The sequence below is a fragment of the Leguminivora glycinivorella genome, chromosome 13, assembly GCF_023078275.1.
Source record: "Leguminivora glycinivorella isolate SPB_JAAS2020 chromosome 13, LegGlyc_1.1, whole genome shotgun sequence".
NCBI lineage: Eukaryota > Metazoa > Arthropoda > Insecta > Lepidoptera > Tortricidae > Leguminivora > Leguminivora glycinivorella.
This window is the reverse complement of record NC_062983.1, coordinates 20,731,958-20,750,850: the sequence shown is the minus strand read 5'-3', so window position 1 is coordinate 20,750,850 and position 18,893 is coordinate 20,731,958. Positions and strand designations below refer to the sequence as shown.

At 38.9% G+C, this 18,893-nt stretch overlaps 2 protein-coding genes across 5 annotated transcripts in view; one reads left to right on the top strand and one right to left on the bottom strand.

Moving 5' to 3' along the window:
* LOC125232363 (cyclin-dependent kinase-like 4) overlaps nucleotides 1-18,893 on the top strand; it is a 65,760-nt gene that overhangs the window by 30,476 nt on the left and 16,391 nt on the right. For both annotated transcript variants that reach the window (XM_048137997.1, XM_048137996.1), the window contains exon 4: nucleotides 9,975-10,140. In XM_048137997.1, the coding sequence (XP_047993954.1) occupies nucleotides 9,975-10,140 (166 nt within the window). The remainder of the gene's footprint in view (nucleotides 1-9,974; nucleotides 10,141-18,893) is intronic.
* The window catches only part of LOC125232365, a 32,344-nt gene that overhangs the window by 3,596 nt on the left and 9,855 nt on the right, over nucleotides 1-18,893 (bottom strand). For 2 of the 3 annotated variants that reach the window (XM_048137999.1, XM_048138001.1), the window contains exon 1: nucleotides 323-459. The exons of the other annotated variant lie outside the window; for it this stretch is intronic. In XM_048137999.1, the coding sequence (XP_047993956.1) occupies nucleotides 323-402 (80 nt within the window). In that variant the 5' untranslated portion in view covers nucleotides 403-459. Of the gene's footprint in view, nucleotides 1-322; nucleotides 460-18,893 lie in introns of those variants that run through there. 3 annotated transcript variants of the gene reach the window in all.

Here is an 18,893-nt window from a genome sequence, read left to right as displayed (position 1 = left end):
CACATTACTACTTAGTACTTAATACTCCTTAACAAACAAGAGAGATTAGAAATTCTTCTTTTCATTTCTATTTCGTAAATCCGGTAAAACGTGGTTAAAATAAAACACGTGGTCACGGTAATAAACGAAATCAACATTGTAACATCACTAACGGTACACATCATGCTTCGTAAGAAAGGAATAGCACATTGCATTTTTAATTTGATGAAGAGGGACAGAAGTATGACCGGCCCCCTCTACTGTTGCGACAACTACTTCACTTCTCGGTGGCCATTGTAAGTTGACCTGTGCTGGCTCTCAATAAATTATAAATATGACTTACCTGTGGAATGTAATTCCGTCTTTTTTTAAATTTGAGCTTCTTGTTGCCTTTCCACACCATTTCACACTACAGGTGGACATTTTTAAGGCATCAAAATACACTTTTTCAATATTTTTATTGCGAAAAACAAGCGCTGCTTCCGGGTCTGTTACTTGGTCGCTACTGAACCGGCACGGCGAGCGCCCGCGTTTTATCATTTAAAATAATAGTAAGGCTGGTGACCGCGATACACTGGTCAAAAAGAGAAATAAAAAAACAAAGTGTGATGTAAAGCTGCATTTTTGGTATGTTATTTGGGGTCCTTGGGGGAATGTAGGACTATATTTTGCAAGCAAAAAAATGGTGTGCTAACTTCGTAATTTAAAAAAAAAAGTAAAAAAATCAGACTTTTTTTGGTTTTTGCCGTTTTATTAAAAAACTATGCATTTATGGTCGAAAGTTGCTTTGTAATATTAAAAGCGCATTAAATTCCAAACAGTTTGACATCTTTTTTATTAATGGCCGTCAAATATTTTTTGAGATATGAAGCGTCAAAAAAAGAGCATTTTTCCCCTTTCTATGAAAATATTCGTTTTGCTAATATTTTGAGACAGATATCAGCAAAAAAACTCAGGCTATTACATAAATTGTAAAATAAACATGTAGAAAACTTCACTAGCTTTCATTTAAGACCAAAAGAGTGCCAGTTATTTAAAAAAATAGGATTATATCATAAGTCTAGTATAACTGGATCAGAAATAATCGGTGGATGGTAATGGCCAAATGGGATAGTTTACATATATTTACAGGAGGCGTAGCGGAGAACGAATTATTATTATTTGGGGGCTGTTCAAGTATTACTTAGACACATATTTGCGTATATCAAATCAACATTTATTTAGTAAGTTAAGTTTACGGTCAGAAAGACCTCCGGATCGCCGCTTGGCGGAAAAAATATTTACGAGTAGAAAACCCTCATTAATTGAATCAGATTGTTCCGAAATTGTTCTTGTACGGACTGGTTTTTAAAGCATATCACTGAGGGTCAATAACATCGATGCAATCTCACGAGCGTTGTCGTGGACGTGCCCGAATCATAGTATTCTCCGTTTAACGAAATATCAGTACATAGTACTTATGTGTTGTATTGCACGCGCAGATCTCTCCCCGCCGCGCAGGTGTAGTCGGACCATAACTCGACAGTATAAACGCTTGTACAAAAACTGAGGAACAGCTGTCTTTTTACGCTGTCACTACATTTGGCGAATCTTCTAGCCAACATGTTTGCCCTTACTGCGGTGGCTCGCCTCTGCCTTTATATGTCCTCCTGGTCTTTTAAACTGGACAAGATGTGGCCAAGATATTTGACTTCGTGTACTCTCCGCAATTGTGCTCCATCAAGCAAAAGAGGTGGTACATGTGTGGGCATATGTGCTGCCTCCATGAGCATAAATTCAGACTTGTCCGGATTGTATCTCATGTTATGCTGGCTGGCGTATCTCTCGCATTCTGCAAGTAACTTACGCATAATTCCCACAGATGGTGCTAGTAGGACCATATCGTCTGCATATGCGATGTGATTTATCATTTGCCCATTGATGGAGCAGCCAACCTCGGTACTGGTCAAAGCCTGCGACAGCCCATCCATGTATACGCTGAAGGGAGCCGGAGACATGCTGCCTCCTTGTCTCACGCCACAGTTTAGCCCGCTGGCTGTGGACAGAGTTGACTTCCATCTTACTACGTTCTTCTGCTGGGAATACCACTTCTCCAGTATCTTAATAATTGGGGTGGGCGCTTTCCGTTCCCGTAGTTTATTCCACAGCAATTGGTGGTCAAATACAACTCAAGTGGACTTTCTATCACTACAGGAGTTGTGCCATCAAGATGCAGAACCAGGACCCTCAAAAAGGAAAAAGTAAAATCTAACTAATTCTGTTTTATTTTTCTAATTTACTAAACTTCAAAATTTTATTTTTCCCCTCACTCGCTCGGAAACACGTGTTTTGTCCTTTAATACCAGCGGGTAAAAACGCATTTTATCCACTAGTGGGTAAAGTAACTTGACCTTGAATAAAGTCAAATTAACTGCTTTAAAATTGATGAAAGTAGGTGAATCTAATAATAAAGATGATTTACCACCTGTGGAACTACTGGAAGCAGTGATAAACGCATTTTTTGCGTTGTAGTTTCCTCGCTGTAGTGAGGGGAAAAGTTTTGTGTTACACTCGGGTGCAAAAGTATTTTACTTCTCGTGTGTTAAAAAACTCGCAAGTTCAGGATTCTATTCTCGAACCACTCGCTTCGCTCGTGGTTCAACTATAGAATCCTTTGACTTGCTCGTTTTTCAATTCCACACTAGGCGTTAAAATACAACTTTGCCCCCTTGTATAACAAATAACTATTATTTTATTTCTTCATTAGTAATAGTCAAATCGATGCAAAGTTAGCTTAGACAATTTTTTCAGATAAACGGATATCAAAGAAAGTAAGATCGAATAGATAGCACTTTCAACCTAAAACTTTTAGCGTAAACTATTTTACCTTAACCAATCTACCAGACTCTTGGCTTCTCTATTTATAGATTTTTTTGTTCACCAAAGTAACTATTCGTCTTACTGACCTTTATTTGAACTAAAACTAAAGCAAAATAAATTTTATACAATGTTATATTTTTTAATAAATAAATAAAAACCAAAATAAGTCCGATTTTTTTACTTTTTTTTTTAAATTACGAAGTTAGCACACTTTTTTTTTGCTTGCAAAATATAGTCTTACATTCCCCCAAGGACTCCAAATAACATACCAAAAATCCAGCTTTACATCACACTTTGTTTTTTTAGCCGATTTTCATGTAAGATTTGACCGGTGTACGAGTCGTCTTAAGCTAGGAACACACTACGCGGACGTCCGTCGTAAATCGACCGCGGACGGGAATCTGGACAATGAAATTACATATAACCGTGCAAACTATCGGTCGACGGACGCGGAAAGCTAGGAACATACTACGCGGACGTCCGTCGTAAATCGACCGCGGACGGGAATCTGGACAATGAAATTACACGTAACCGTGCAAACTATCGGTCGACGGACGTGGACGTGGCCTTGAGCGCATGGACGTCCGATCGAAATCTGGCTCGCTGGATGTTTTGTTCCGTGCACACTGATCGGTCGCGTCCGCGGTCGATTTACGACGGACGTCCGCGTAGTGTGTTCCTAGCTTAACCGTACAAACTATCGGTCGACGGACGTGGACGTGGCCTTGAGCGCATGGACGTCCGATCGAAATCTGGCTCGCTGGATGTTTTGTTCCGTGCACACTGATCGGTCGCGGTCGCGGTCGATTTACGACGGACGTCCTCGTAGTATGTTCCTAGCTTTATACCTGGATTTCTACAGGGGTTGGTCTGTGATCCACAATAAACATAAAACGGTACCAAATCGAACCAATCACACAAAACTTCACAAATAAAAGCTCACAGTCATAACGCAAAATATCAAATATAATTTTCTCCATTACAGTAGCGTGCCTCCATATTTCCAACGTTTGTCTAACTATTTCGTGTTGAAGGGCAGAGGTCGTGAGATTGTGACCCTGACTCGAGTTTTTTCGCTACGAAATAATTTATTATCTTAAAACGACGTAAGTAGACTTTGGTCTTAAATAACATACGCTGTTTTATAACTAAACGGCTTAATATAGTTTTAGGTATTTAAAAGAGCACATGTTTAGAATGCTTTATGTGTAGTTATGTCCTTATAGTTATGAGTAAATAAGTTGTCACCGTCTGCAGGGGTTTTCGCTCGAATTTGTCATTAATCACGATTCTATTTTTAGATAGAATCGATTTCTTTTGTTATGGTTATGTTGAAGGTGCGGTTACTGATGTTTACGGTATCTAGATGTAAACAGCAGCAAAATTTTACTTACGAAAAACCTTTTTTTATACAAAAGAGCTTTTGGTGAATGTTTTGGACTGGTTACGTCTTTCAGACAAGCATTTCCAAAATTATGGGTCGTGCCCCACTGGTGGGACCTAACCCTAACTCCTAAATTGATAAATTTAGTGGGCCCTTCATTTCAGGGCCCCCCGCCCCATCCCCATACTAATCCCAAGATTTGGCGTAGGCACTAGTTTTTACGAAAGCGACTGCCATCTGACCTTCCAACCCGAAGGGTAAACTAGACCGTCGCCCGCCCCATCTCTATACTATAGGGAAAAAACCGGCCAAGAGCGTGTCGGGCCACGCTCGGTGTAGGGTTCCGTAGTTTTCCGTATTTTTTCAAAAACTACTGAACCTATCAAGTTTAAAACAATTTTCCTAGAAAGTCTTTATAAAGTTCTACTTTTATGATTTTTTTATATTTTTTAAACATATGATTCAAAAGTTAGAGGGGGGGGGGGGGGGGCTTTTTTTCCTTTAGGAGCGATTATTTCCGAAAATATTAATATTATCAAAAAACGATCTTAGTAAACCCGTATTCATTTTTAAATACCTATCCAACAATATATCACACGTTGGGGTTGGAATGAAAAAAAAATATCAGCCCCCACTTTACATGTAGGGGTGGTACCCTAATAAAACATTTTTTTCCATTTTTTATTTTTGCACTTTGTTGGCGTGATTGATAATTGATATACATATTGGTACCAAATTTCAGCTTTCTAAAGCTAACGGTTACTGAGATTATCCGCGGACGGACGGACGGGCGGACGGACGGACGGACGGACGGACGGACGGACGCACACGACGGACGGACGGACGGACGGACGGACGGACGGACGGGCGGACGGACGGACGGACGGACGGGCGGACGGACGGACGAACGGACGGACGGACGGACGGACGGACGGACGGACGGACGGACGGACAGACAGACATGGCAAAACTATAAGGGTTCCTAGTTGACTACGGAACCCTAAAAAATGAGGAGATTTTGTACTTTAGGCTAACGGGTGACGGAGCTTCATTTATTCGGACACCGATATGTCCCGAAAGTCCCTCGTTCCTTTACTGCGGCGAAGCTGACAATTCCTTGCTTGCGCTACGACCAGCAACACCTTTGTGTCTCTGTTACTCTTTATTGGTGCAACAGTGACAGTTGACTACCAACCAGACCAACGATTGGCATATTATCGACTACCTTTTGCCCGAGGCTTCGCTCGCGTTAGGCACTGGTCCCACCGCGAGCTAGTAAGCTATGAGCTATCGGCTATAAAAACGAACAAAAGATAACCACCCCTTTGCGAATAAAAGAGACACGGCAATATTGATAGCTCACCGCTGAGCGAGTAACTATAAACATCGCCGTGTCTCTTTTATTTACACGGGAGTGATTATCTTTTGTTCGTTTTTATAGCCGATAGCTCATAGCTTACTAGCTCGCGGTGGGACCAGTGCCTGACAAAGAGACAAAAAGTAGCCTATGTCACTCTCCATCCCTTCAACTATCTCCACTTCAAAAATCACGTCAATTCGTCGCTCCGTTTTGCCGTGAAAGACGGGCAAAGAAACAGACACACACACTTTCTCATGTATGGATTAGTATGGATACCTATTTATTAAGGGGGCAGATATCGTACGAAAGAAAATGAACGATCCGATCATTGTTCTCACGTCCATTACTCGACCTTTACCAAGATTACAGTAAACAAGGCGTTTACATAAGTCGCGTGCTCGAGTCATTTAAGCTAAATCTAGAACCTTCGGACCTCGACTGGTCGACTTGCTCGAATTCTGCGTCATGAGATGGACCTCGGCCCTTATCAATAGCCGATCTGAATACTAAACGTTACATAACATTACCTACCTATATAATTATGCTCGTTTACATTTATACAGGTACAGTCGCGTTTAGTTACAAAAATATGTAAATACTTAAAATACTATACAAACATTTGATACCAGAGGTAGCCCTTGCCCTTACAAAGTCGCGTGGATTTATTTGCCAAAATGAAATTATTTTCCGATATATACTTAAAATTTGATCTCAATACGAAATATTTATCTGTATTGAATTTTCCTAAAACACTGAACTTGCACATACCTAATAGAGCTACGAAAGGTATTTTATATTAGTAGGAGTCTCCATGCATTTCTTTCGGGACCAGTCTGAAGAGCCGTCTAGCGCTGCTGAGTCTGACCCTTTGCCTCATCATAGATATAAGAGGAGCGAAAATACTAAAATGGAAAAGAGCCCTCTTATCAATTTGGGAATTTTAGCTACCTTACACTTTAACTGCGATCAGCAATTTCTATTATATCAACGATTGTCCCCTTCTTCGCTAAACCCCCTACATGCCGAAACAATATTCAACTTATTATACCAAAGACCTCAATGGGTTCACGCTTTGCATCGGAATCTGCGAATCTGCATGACGCCAGGCCGAGATGAGACCTTGCTGTGGTCGGCCCTTATCAATCTGCAGGTTGAATACTGAACGTGTTCATTCATAGTTAATTAATTCGCGTTCTTTGGCTGCATTTTAAAGTGGTTTAATATATATTTGAGAGGTATAACTTGGATTCACGCGGAGTTATCTATCGTATTTTTGAGAGGGACGTCCATACTTATTGGATAGGTAACGAGCAGATAAAAAAATTTTTTTTTTTGATGAAATTTTTTTAAGCAGTGTCGCCAAAGTTATATCTCGGGGTGCTCTTACCGAATACTCAGGCCGGCACTGCTTATATCGTATTTGCTTTAGAAAGAGACAAAAAGTACCCTATGTCACTCTCCATCCCTTCAACTATCTCCACTTAAAAAATATCGTCAATTCGTCGCTCCGTTTTGCCGTGAAAAACGGACAAATAAACAGACACACACTCTTTCCCATTTATACCTAATATATTAAGTATGGATGTCATACTGCGTACTTATCTCTCAAAACATTATTAGGCTCATAGATAAAAGTCATAAACTAGACGTCATTCGGAAAAGTTAACAACGCATATGTCCAGATTTCTTAAAATAATGTAAATAATGCGCCACAGCGACGATAAAATCGCAAAAAAGATCTCCAATCAATAAAATTTAAATATCTTCATTGTACAACATATTTTTACAACTTCATCTTAAGAATTTACTTTTAATTTATGATAATTTCTCCGCAATTTTCTTGAAGGAAAATCAACTTTAAGTACAATTATAAAAAACACAAATTTCAACTACCGACTATTACTTACAGCTGTATGGTTTTTATCTGAACTCACTAATAAATACGTTGAATTTATTCCTTGGACATCAGTTTATCTCTTAAAACTGTTTTATGAAGATTGAGTGTCGTAATTACCTTAAGTGACGTTAAAACCCTGACCTGACTAAATATGGGATGTGTTGGTATGATAGACAAGCTACAGCGAACTACTTAGTTTTAAGAAGGCCTTCCTCTTACATGTGATGAGCTGACGAGAAAGGTGTTACCTAGAGTGGAAGAAGGTAACGGGAATGTTGGATGGATGACAAAACCGAGGAAAAGATGGATGGACTGTGTCAGAGATGATATGAAACGAAAGTACTTATGTGCCGACCGAAAGTTTCTAAAATTCTGAAATTTTTACATAGGAAAACTTCAGAAACTTTCCATACTTTGTATGGACAATTGTATGAATGGAAACTTTCCATTTCATAAATTTAAATTCCCTTTATTTTTCGTGAAAATTTCGTGAATTTTTCAAGAAATTTAAGATTTTTTTGGAAAGTTTCCCCAACTTGCATATCACTAAACGAAAGCAAGTGACTGATATGATGAGATACCGGAGAATAGAGAGGTATGATAGAAGAGGAAGACATGCACCGACCCCAAATAACTGAGATAAGGGCCGGCAAATGATGATTTGTTTAGGGCCACTTGGGCGCTGATCACCGCCTCGCAACTGTGGGCGCGTTCAGATATCTCGGAAGGGCAGGCCGTACAGCTGCGTTCGTGGCCCACAAACCGGTCTCGCCGGAAGATCAGCGCTGGCCCCTGGTCAGCATTTATGCTGAGGCGGGACCATTTCGTGGTAAACCAGAAATACTTTTTTTTTTTCTTCTCTTTTGTAATGATGAAATTACTTATGTAAATAATTGTGGTTACCATGAATAAAACTATTGAATCTGAATCTGAACCACTTGCTCCACCCGCTTAATTCAAGTTTAGTGGGCTGTCAGTTGTCAAATTCCATACATCGTGTTTTTATTGAATTCCGTTAACTTCGGTATATAGTTAGTTTTTTTGAATTCGTAACTTTTTTCTGAAAAACACCATACACCTGCGATATATGTTACATTAATTGCTGTTAAGAAACGGGCTTTGTGTGTTCGATATGCGATGGACATGTCAGTCATAGTTTTGACACTTAGTTCTAGTGTGAGTTAATTGTAAAACCCGTTTCGCCATTAAAATAACATCTATCGCAGGTGTATGGTTTATTCTGTTTCCTGGACCTAACTATATGCCGAAGTTAACGGAATTAAATAAAAACAAAGTGTATAAAATGGTGGGTTAACCAGTAAACTCGGGTTAACCCGACATTTTCGGTGGTGCAAGTAATAGATTAAGACAACGTTTCTTTTATGAATAGAACCAGTACCACACCTCGGACACTGGCGATCAAATATATGAAAGAGGCGCGTTCCTAGCACACAGTCTAAACTTGTGTAGGTGAATGAGTGAAATATGACAGGTCGACTGTTCGCGTTTTTGACAGGCGGTAACTGTGAGGTAACCGAGAGGGGGTGGGTGGCATTTTCAGCGGGGAGTGGGAGTGGCCATACTGTACGATAGTACTGTTTATTATACTGTGCCAGTACAAAGGAAGTTTACCCAACACCGGCTGAAGGTCAGGATCCGTTGCCACATCGGACGTGCTTCCTTTCCTGTCTATACTAACAATGCAGTTAATGTCTCAGGTCATGGACGAATATTGTGTAGGATGAATAATTTAATAGCAATAAATAATTCCATACTACCCCTATCTTATCCCCTATCCCCCTATCCCTACCCTACCCTATCCCGACCCTATCTTACCTGTACTATAGTACTGGCCTCCGCGATACAGGCTTGCCTAGTGCGGGGGGACCAATGAAACCATTGGTTGCATTTTACTTTTATACGATAAGTTTAATATTTCCATAAGTTTTAGTTCATGGGTAACAAATGTAATACTTAAGTTTAGTTTCATACCTACTTATCTGAAATAAATATTTTTTTTTTTTTACTACTACAAATAATTATATTGGAAAACAATTTTGTCTTCGATGCTTCAGTGATCAAAATTACACTTTTTACGATTTTGCAATAAGTACAATTTTTTTTAAAGTCACTCCTCATCTGAAAGGTGTTATAAAATATGGTAATAAGATAAGAGACCGTAGTAGGACTCTGTCATTTGGTAGCAAGCTATTTCCACATTGAAATATTCTGAGTGTTAACTTACATTAGATATGGATTATATTGTAGCATCTCTTGCGTCAGGTACTCGGGTTCAGAATTAAAAGCCCTCGTCGAAAATATGTCATTTTGCACTCTCATGACAGAATCCACCTTTTTTTATCTGAGTATGATGGGTTTTCCATTTTCGAAAAAATTACAAAAAGCCTAAGATCGACAAAAATAAAACTAATAATATGTAGTAGGTACCTACCTGCAGCAGATACAATAATAAAATGTTTATATATTGTCCTCAGGGATGCCCAGAACTTCTCTCCAAACAAATCATCTGGCAGACGCTGCAAGGCGTAGCGTACTGCCACCGACACAACTGCATCCACCGCGACGTCAAGCCGGAGAACATTCTGCTCACCAGCGACGGCGTAGTCAAGCTGTGTGACTTCGGCTTCGCTAGGATAATCAGTACGTACACACTCAGCTATATGTCTACACGACTATACCCACACATAGTGCGACAGTGCCAATGAGAATTGTGTCACGAGCGACGGCGTAGTCAAGCTGTGTGACACCCACACATAGTGCGACAGTGTCAATGATAATTGTGTCAAGAGCGACGGCGTAGTCAAGCTGTGTGACTTCGGCTTCGCGAGGATGATCAGTACGTACACACTCAGCTATATGTCTACACGACTATACCCACACATAGTGCGACAGTGCCAATGAGAATTGTCTCAAGAGCGACGGCGTAGTCAAGCTGTGCGACTTCGGTCGGTCATTATACGTTGGTCTATACGAATATACCCACACATAGTGCGACAGTGTCAATGAGAATTTTATTGTGTCAAGAGCGACGGCGTAGTCAAGCTGTATGACTTCGGTTTCTCGATCAGTACGTTTAGGTTGGTCTATAGTGTCTATACGACTATGTTACGGACACGGCAGTGTCAATAAGAACCCCTAGTAGTTTTGCCCAACTTGCGTTTTCACGCGCGTGTTTGTAAAATTTGGTGCGTTTTTATCTTTGAATCCAATTAAGAGTACCTAGGACTGTATTAATTAGCAAAAGATACATGATTAATTAAACCGCAAGTTGGCATTTTTATGAGTGCCTGTACTGTAGGTATTCTGATTCCATCCTAAATCCTTAACCTAGGGGAGACCGAAGTGAGTCGTGACAGAAGCGAGTTGTGACCACATAATTTTTTGAGAACTTATTAACTATCAATAAAAACGCAATATCACTCGTTTACTAGCCAAAGACTTGAATTAATAAACTAGCGCCGTTGCGAGCTTGCTACATACATTGTGGATACGTTGTGTTGTGGATACAAATAAAGTTATTTATCTATCTATCTACATACAATCACGCCTGTTTCCCAGAGGGGTAGGCAGAGATCACGGATTTCCATTTACTACGGTCCTGACCACTTTCGCTTCACACACTTTCATAACGTTTCTCATACACGCATAACGTTTCTCATATACTAATAGTTACTTAATACATACTTAATTAAATTGGGTTAAATTGTGGTGTAGGCGAGAGGCTGGCAACCTGTCACTGCAATGCCACAGTTTCGTTTTCTTTTAACCCCTTATTTGCCAAGAGTGGCCCTGAAGCTTTAGTAGTTACATGTGCTCTGCCTACCCCTTTATAGGATACATGCGTGATTGTATGTATGTATTTATGTACATACTTAATACGTTACCAAAAATCGACGTTGGTACAACTGTCATTGTCACAAGTCCAAGATCGGATTTTTGTGCGTCATCTCATACTAAAAGTCATTAAAATGACGCAAGTCACTAATAATGTCGCAAATACGTCCGATCTCTGTCACAAGTGTCACAACTCACCTCGGTCTCTCCTACTTCCTGAACTTTCCTCCCCCAGGCGGCTCCTCTGACTACTCCCTTCACACCATGATCCCCTTCGGCCAAGATATCAGAAAGAGAACCAGTAACTATTTATATTTTACTTTTTACTAGTGGGATTTCGGTATTTTCGGTGCATGGCTAAAAGAACTTGATAAATCCGTCGTAATAGAGGAATAAGAGGAAGAAATAGGCATAGTTAAGTGACATCTAGTGACAATCACGCGTCAATCACGCGTCAACTAGCGTAAATTATCAGTACTGCTACTTGTCAATAGATGTCGCGACGAACGAAAAGTCTAATGCTCACCAATTTTTAGCTAATATTACAATAGTATTAATCAGTATTCTGTTTTCAATTCCTTCTGCTTGTAATATAAGTTGTAAACTGTTCTAATATTAATTTTTTGGCAGACGAGACACAGTTGCCACTTAGTATCGAGTAGTGGTACTGATAATTCACGCTTTGACGCGTGATTGACGCGTGATTGTCGCTAGATGTCACTTAGCTATGCCTATACAAATAACCCGCATTTATGATGTAATGGAGTTACAACTCTTCCCCTATACTTATTCCTCTATGTAAGGACAGAAAATATCTCGTTTTATCAAATTCTTCTTGCCATCCACCGATTTGTAAAATTTGTTGTAGTTTTAGGACTATTATTTAGGATTCATAACATAATAGGTAAATATGACGTGTTTTGTGTCACATACGTATTGTATCATTTTTGTGTAGCTTTTGTAACTGTTGACTAAAAATTCTTAATAACATATTTTAGATAGTACCGGACCGGCTCTTTAAATTTGACTTCAAGTTAATTCTAGAGAAAATAAGTAGGTAAGTAGTTACGTAGTATAAATAAATGATACTTACATCCTAAAAATCACATCCCTTGACCCGTTACAAAATTTAAAATTGAAGGTTGATTTCATGCATCGAACATATGTAAACACGTACCTACTAACATAACAACCTAACAGAAAAAAAGACATATTTACATTTCAAACACTTTTCCAACATGGTTGACTGGCAGAGAAAACATGTCGTTGTCAATTCAACACCAATGTTTGTGTTACTCTTGAAATATTAAAACTAATAGGTATTCAGGTTACCAGGTCTACACTTGAATGAAATGGAAAACTGGCCAAGAGGATATGTCGGTTTATGCTTAGTGTAAGATTACTATTTATAAGTGAAATTGAAAATGTTATATTAGGTACGCTTGACTTAGGCTACACATGGGCTACACCGTCATATCAGTAACCGTACTAATTTAATTTCTCGAGTATAATATTTTACCTGTGACCTTTCCTAACTTTTTTTATCATGAACGATTGAATTTTACGGACCTTGTAATAAATGTAGGTAGTAGGTACAGTCAGATCAGATCAGTAAGCCATAATGGTGTAGGATATAGGTATCGTAGGATTATTGTATGATATCAAACTCTTCTCGGAAACAAAGGTATTTTAGACATCAACTTGAGTTATACAAGCCAGATACCAAAGATAATAGTTATTTGTTATACAAGGGGGCAAAGTTGTATTTTAACGCCGAGTGTGGAATTGAAAAACGAGCAAGTGAAAGGATTCTATAGTTGAACCACGAGCGAAGCGAGTGGTTCGAGAATAGAATCCTGAACTTGCGAGTTTTTTAACACACGAGAAGACAAGAGAAAATACATTTGCACCCGAGTGTAACACAAAATTTTTCCCCTCACTATGTCGAGGAAACTACAACGCAAAAAATGCGTTTAATCACTGCTTCCAGTAGTAGGTAAGGTAAATCATCTTTATTACTAGATTCACCTACTTTTATCAATTTTAAAGCAGTTAATTTGACTTTATTCAAGGTCAAATTACTTTACCCACTAGTGGATAAAATGCGTTTTTCCCCCCCCCTGGTATTAAAGGACAAAACACGTGTTTCCTAGCTAGTGAGGGGAAAATAATGTTATGTATGTAGTATCATTACTTATCCAGATTTTTTAAATTATAGTCTACTAAAATAACAATCCTTCTTTCTGGATTTATCGAGTAAGGTTTAAAAGGTAACTGCGTTCATTTAGAACCCTTCACTCGTGGGTTAAGTGGCCTCGTATACGGTCACGCAACGCTCGATATGAATGATAATAAAAAACAATGTTGATAATATCAGTACACAATGTATATTGTTACGATCTACGTTCATTGTTTTACTTAAGGAAATATCGATATCAAATAAAATAAGCGTAAATCATGCATACTAACGTATATGCTAACGTACTTACCTAATGTAGGTTTTGTACCCATGTCCAGGGGGGGTCATATCATGACCCCCCCTGGAGCCTACCATACAAATAGAACGTGACCCCCCCACTACCACGTGACCCCCCTCTGGGCACCAAGCTGGATCCGCGCTTGTTTGTACCTCAAAAAGAAATAAATAAATCGGGGACACTTTACACAGATCAACTTAGCCCCAAACTAAGCAAAGCTTGTACTATGGGTGCTAAGCGACGATATACATATATAAATAGATAAATACATACTCCACGAAAACATCCACGACTCAGGAACAAATATTTGTGCTCATCAAACAAATAAATGCCGGGATTCGAACCCAGGACCGCGGCTCAGCAGGCAGGGTCACTACCGACTGAGCCAGACGTCGTCTAAAAACGAAACAAACCCTTCTATGAGTTCACTGTGTTGTCCATCCGTCTGTTTCAAGGGCGCAGCTGGTTTCGTACAGTCAACCAACTGGAACCCTAGGCCACTCTAGAACCATGTCAAAATGACAAGCAGTAAGAGATTTCTTACAATCTGATTTATAACGTCACTATGACATAGTTCTACAGTGGCCTAGTTCCAATGGGTTGACTGTGCCTACTCAGGGGGTCAGCTCAGGCGCAACCCAGACCACACGCACAACCCAACACAGAGGGTAGGCTAGGCTTTATTGGAATTAGTCCTTAGTCACTTATTTTCGAAAAACTCATTGGTACGACGCGCGACGAGCCTGGAGGGCGATTTTTGAATCTCGCATACGGGATTTTGTCACTAAAATACCGGTTGAAAAGTTGAAAACGGTGACTTGCTTATTATTTTCAGTGACAGTTTTCTGAATTCGAACGCGTGAGACTCGAAAATCGTCCGTGGGTTTGTAATAATCTTGATCTTCCGACTTTTCAGTCAGGGTAGGTCATGAGCGCCTATCCGTCTGACCGTCGGTCTGTAAAGACCCTTTATCTCCGGAACGCTAAATCAAAATGCTAATAAATTAATATGATAATAATATACGATTATTTAACATTTGTTTTTGTACGGATACATGAGCAATAGCAACCGTTTCTGATACATAGAAAAGTGCCGGAAACTTTTTAATAGCTTTCATCGGTATCGAGTCAAATCGTTCATAATGCTATGTTAGGCCTTATCAGCCATCGGCCTTGGATACTAAATCTGTGTTAACTTCTACGTTGGTCGGTCGATATGGAGGTACAAAACATCAGTTTTTAAAATTCCTGGGGGTTTTTTTGGGTACTATGCTGTTGCTGAAATGTTTGTTATTGAGGGATTTTAACAGAATCTACTCTGATGGGAAACCATAGAAAAATATAGTTGAATTTACTTTAAACATTGCATCAAGGCACCTACATAGAATGTATCCACTTAGTTATTTTTCATAGTTAGATAAATTGAAGTTAAAACTTTCTGTAAACAATACATCAAAACCATAGCTGGGCATTAACTCGTTAATCCGTTAATCGTTAATTAACGAAGTTAACATTTCGATTAACGGATTAACTTTTAAGTTAACTTGAAAAAATGTTAACGGACTCGTTAACTTCCGTTAAATTTCTCCGAGTCCGTTAATCGTTAATCTAGTAGGGCACAGGCGCCATCTGCGCTGCGAAAAACACGTTCTGAACGCTACTATAAAAGCCCAAAGTACGGCAAATCCTACGATTTGCCGGTAAATCCTAGGTTTTACCGATGTCGATTGCTAAAAGTCCGAAATATTACCTAAAAAAGTATTCTTCACGTGGATTTGATTTTACTAACTTTGATTCGGTGAATCCTAAGCTTTACCATGGCGACTGTTGTAGTGATAGGGCAGCAAATTCGAGCCCTATTTACGACCACATTCGCTTCCCTAGCCTCTCCTCCGCCCAAAGTGCCACAACAGTCCCGTCACCGCCAGCATCTCTCCTGACACAGCTCTTGGCAGTAGCTCAGGCGATCACTGCCTTCCACGTGCAGCCTAGAGTTCAATAGGCTAGCTGTACTTCGGCCTTTTACAGAAATATAATACGTTATAGTGGATACTGATATTACTGATGCAACTAAATATTTAAAGAAAAGTTCTTTTTTTTTCACGTGTTAACGGATTAACGATTAACTTTAACTTACGTTAAATTTGTCGAAATGTATCGCTTTAACGATTAACGAAGTTAACTTTTTTAGTAACGGATTAGCGATTAACGAAGTTAACTTTTTGATTAACGGTGCCCAGCTATGATCAAAACTGTACCTAGCGTAAACTTATATTGTTCTACCCACTTACATTATGTAAGGGAGTCCCCTCCGCCAACAAACTGTCCTGCAGTTTGGCAAAAGAATTAATGTTGTCAAAAAAGGGTTTATTTTGAGAATAAACGATTTATTTATTTTAACGAGCGATTTTTTTTTTCGGTGAAAGTCGATTCCGCGTCGATATGTCTGGGAAGACTCTAAGATGGAGCTCATGGTTTCAGTAATAGTGTGACTATTCTCTCTTGTTTTAAGAGGCCATTTAACGAAAACGTCGAAATAATGTAAAATTGATGGTTTTTGTCGCCATCTAACAGCTACTAATATACAGAGTGCATTCCATTCCTTTGTAGTCTGCATTATTGAAAACTAAGTAGGTAGTGTTATAGTGTAGTACCAAATAAAGTTTCCCACGTGTATATTTGACACTACGGAGACTTTAGCTTGCAATGTGCTACGGTTGCCGTGTTGCAGCACTCTTGACTTTAAAAAAGACCAAAGGGTGCTTTCAAAAAAAACGTCAAAAGAATGTAAAATTGATAGTTTTAGTCGGTGAAATACTACACTTTCCGTTATTCAATAGATTTATTTAATTAAAGTTTCAGTTAGAGCATCTTATTATCTTTATTTTTATAAGACTGGGTTTTTGAAAACGAACTCACTAAATTAATTATGTATTTTTCTCTAATGCACGTTTAGAAAAACTCACGTAGGTATAGAGCTGAATTAGTCGATCTTATTTGTAAAATTTGGACAAATTTGGAAAGTCGCTAGTCTGTCGGTGTTTTACAGGTTGCACGGGGAGTTGCTCAAGAAACGAACTTATTCACGTCCCCATTCTACCATCGGACTCTTAGACGCACGGCCGGTCTCCATCCTTACTTGATATTCCACGAATCCGCACGAAGCGCTTTGCTTCTTCTTTTCTTATGCGCACTGCCAAGGAGTGGAGCCGGCGGCTCGATCATTATTCAAATCAAAACAGGCATCTTGGGCGACTCACTCCATCGTATCTTGCCTTTGGCTAAAGAGTACTTTAAAAAAAAAAAAAAGGTAAATTTATAATTCGTATATCCTGTACTACAATCTTCTCAGACTACATTTTTTTTATTATAAGGTTTTGAAAAAGAGTAAACGAGGCTAAGACAAATTCAATTTTTTTCAGAAATTACCTAAAGTTAAGTGACAATTTCTTTGAAAATCAACATCACATCGAAGTAATTTTTGATTATAAATTGCTATTATTTATTTTTGGCAATTTTTAGAAAACGAGCCTTCACCGGTACAATTATTACCACTTTTGGATGTTTTCTCATATTTTGTTAGACCAAGTAGAAAAAGTCAATATATGTGATAAATATTTGTAAACTACTCGCAAAGCCCTTTAATTTATACCACACACGGTATGATCAAGCGCTCGGTTGCGATTTCACTGTTTTTCACACGAAAGCCCTACGCCGATCAAAACGCAGTCTATCTCTGTCGCACTAATGCGGAAGAGCGATCGGAGATAAGCTAGCTACGATAACGATATTATCCTAAGGGTTTGTGCCTTGGGCTTGGTTATGAACCCTGGAGTTTAATTTCTTGGCGTACGAATAAAGATGGTACTTCGGTTATATTCGTAACAAACAGGGCCCGTAACTTTCATGCCGATGACATAAATTTGACGTCACGCGTCACGCTTCATATAGATTGATTCAAGAGTTTTATTTAATAATTAATCATTATTCATCAATCATTTTAATCATGACTTCAATACTAATCTATTCATACGTAAAATAATTAATACCTACTTGATACGTGAATAGTAAACTAAATTATTTGTTTATAGTAAAGTACCTAATATACAATTCATTAATAAAACCCCACATAGATTACTTGGTCGAGATCTGGGGCGCAGCAGCAAACAGTAATCTAGCTAAAGTACAAAGAGCTCAAAATATCCTAATAAAAGTTTTATTTAATTATAACTACCGAACACCAACTCGAAAAGTCTATAGAGAGTTAAAAATCATGAATATCACTCAATCATATATATATTACACGTGTCTGTTAGTACGAAAAATAGTTCATCTAAATATATAAAAGAAGAAGCTGACTGACTGACTGACTGACTGACTGACTGACTGACTGACTGACATATCAACGCACAGCCGAAACCGCTGGTCCTAGAGATTTCAAATTTGGCACGTAGGTTCCTTATGTAGTGTAGAGGAGCACTAAGAAAGGATTTTCCAAAATTCACCTCCTAAGGGGGTCAAATGGGGGTTCAAAGTTTGTATGGGGAAACAAGATTAGTTTGACTATTTTATTCGAAACTTCACAGGAAGATTCCTTAAGACATATGACTGAATACGTGTTTCAGGTTTTTTGAAAATTTGACCCCTAAAAGGGTGAAAAGGGGGTGATAAAGTCAAAAAATCAATATGGGTATCGTTTTTATGGTTTATCGGGTCGCTGATCACGATAAATACAACGTTTTTAAAATCTAACGAGGCGGAAGTGAAATACCTTCTCCCCTGTTGTGGTGCAATGGGGTTTAAATATCAAAAATATATATAAAAGAAGATATTGACTGACTGACTGACATATCAACGCACAGCCGAAACCGCTGGCCCTAGAGATTTCAAATTTGGCACGTAGGTTCCTTATGTAGTGTAGAGGAGCACTAAGAAAGGATTTTCCAAAATTCACCTCCTAAGGGGGTCAAATGGGGGTTCAAAGTTTGTATGGGGAAACAAGATTAGTTTGACTATTTTATTCGAAACTTCACAGGAAGATTCCTTAAGACATATGACTGAATACGTGTTTCAGGTTTTTTG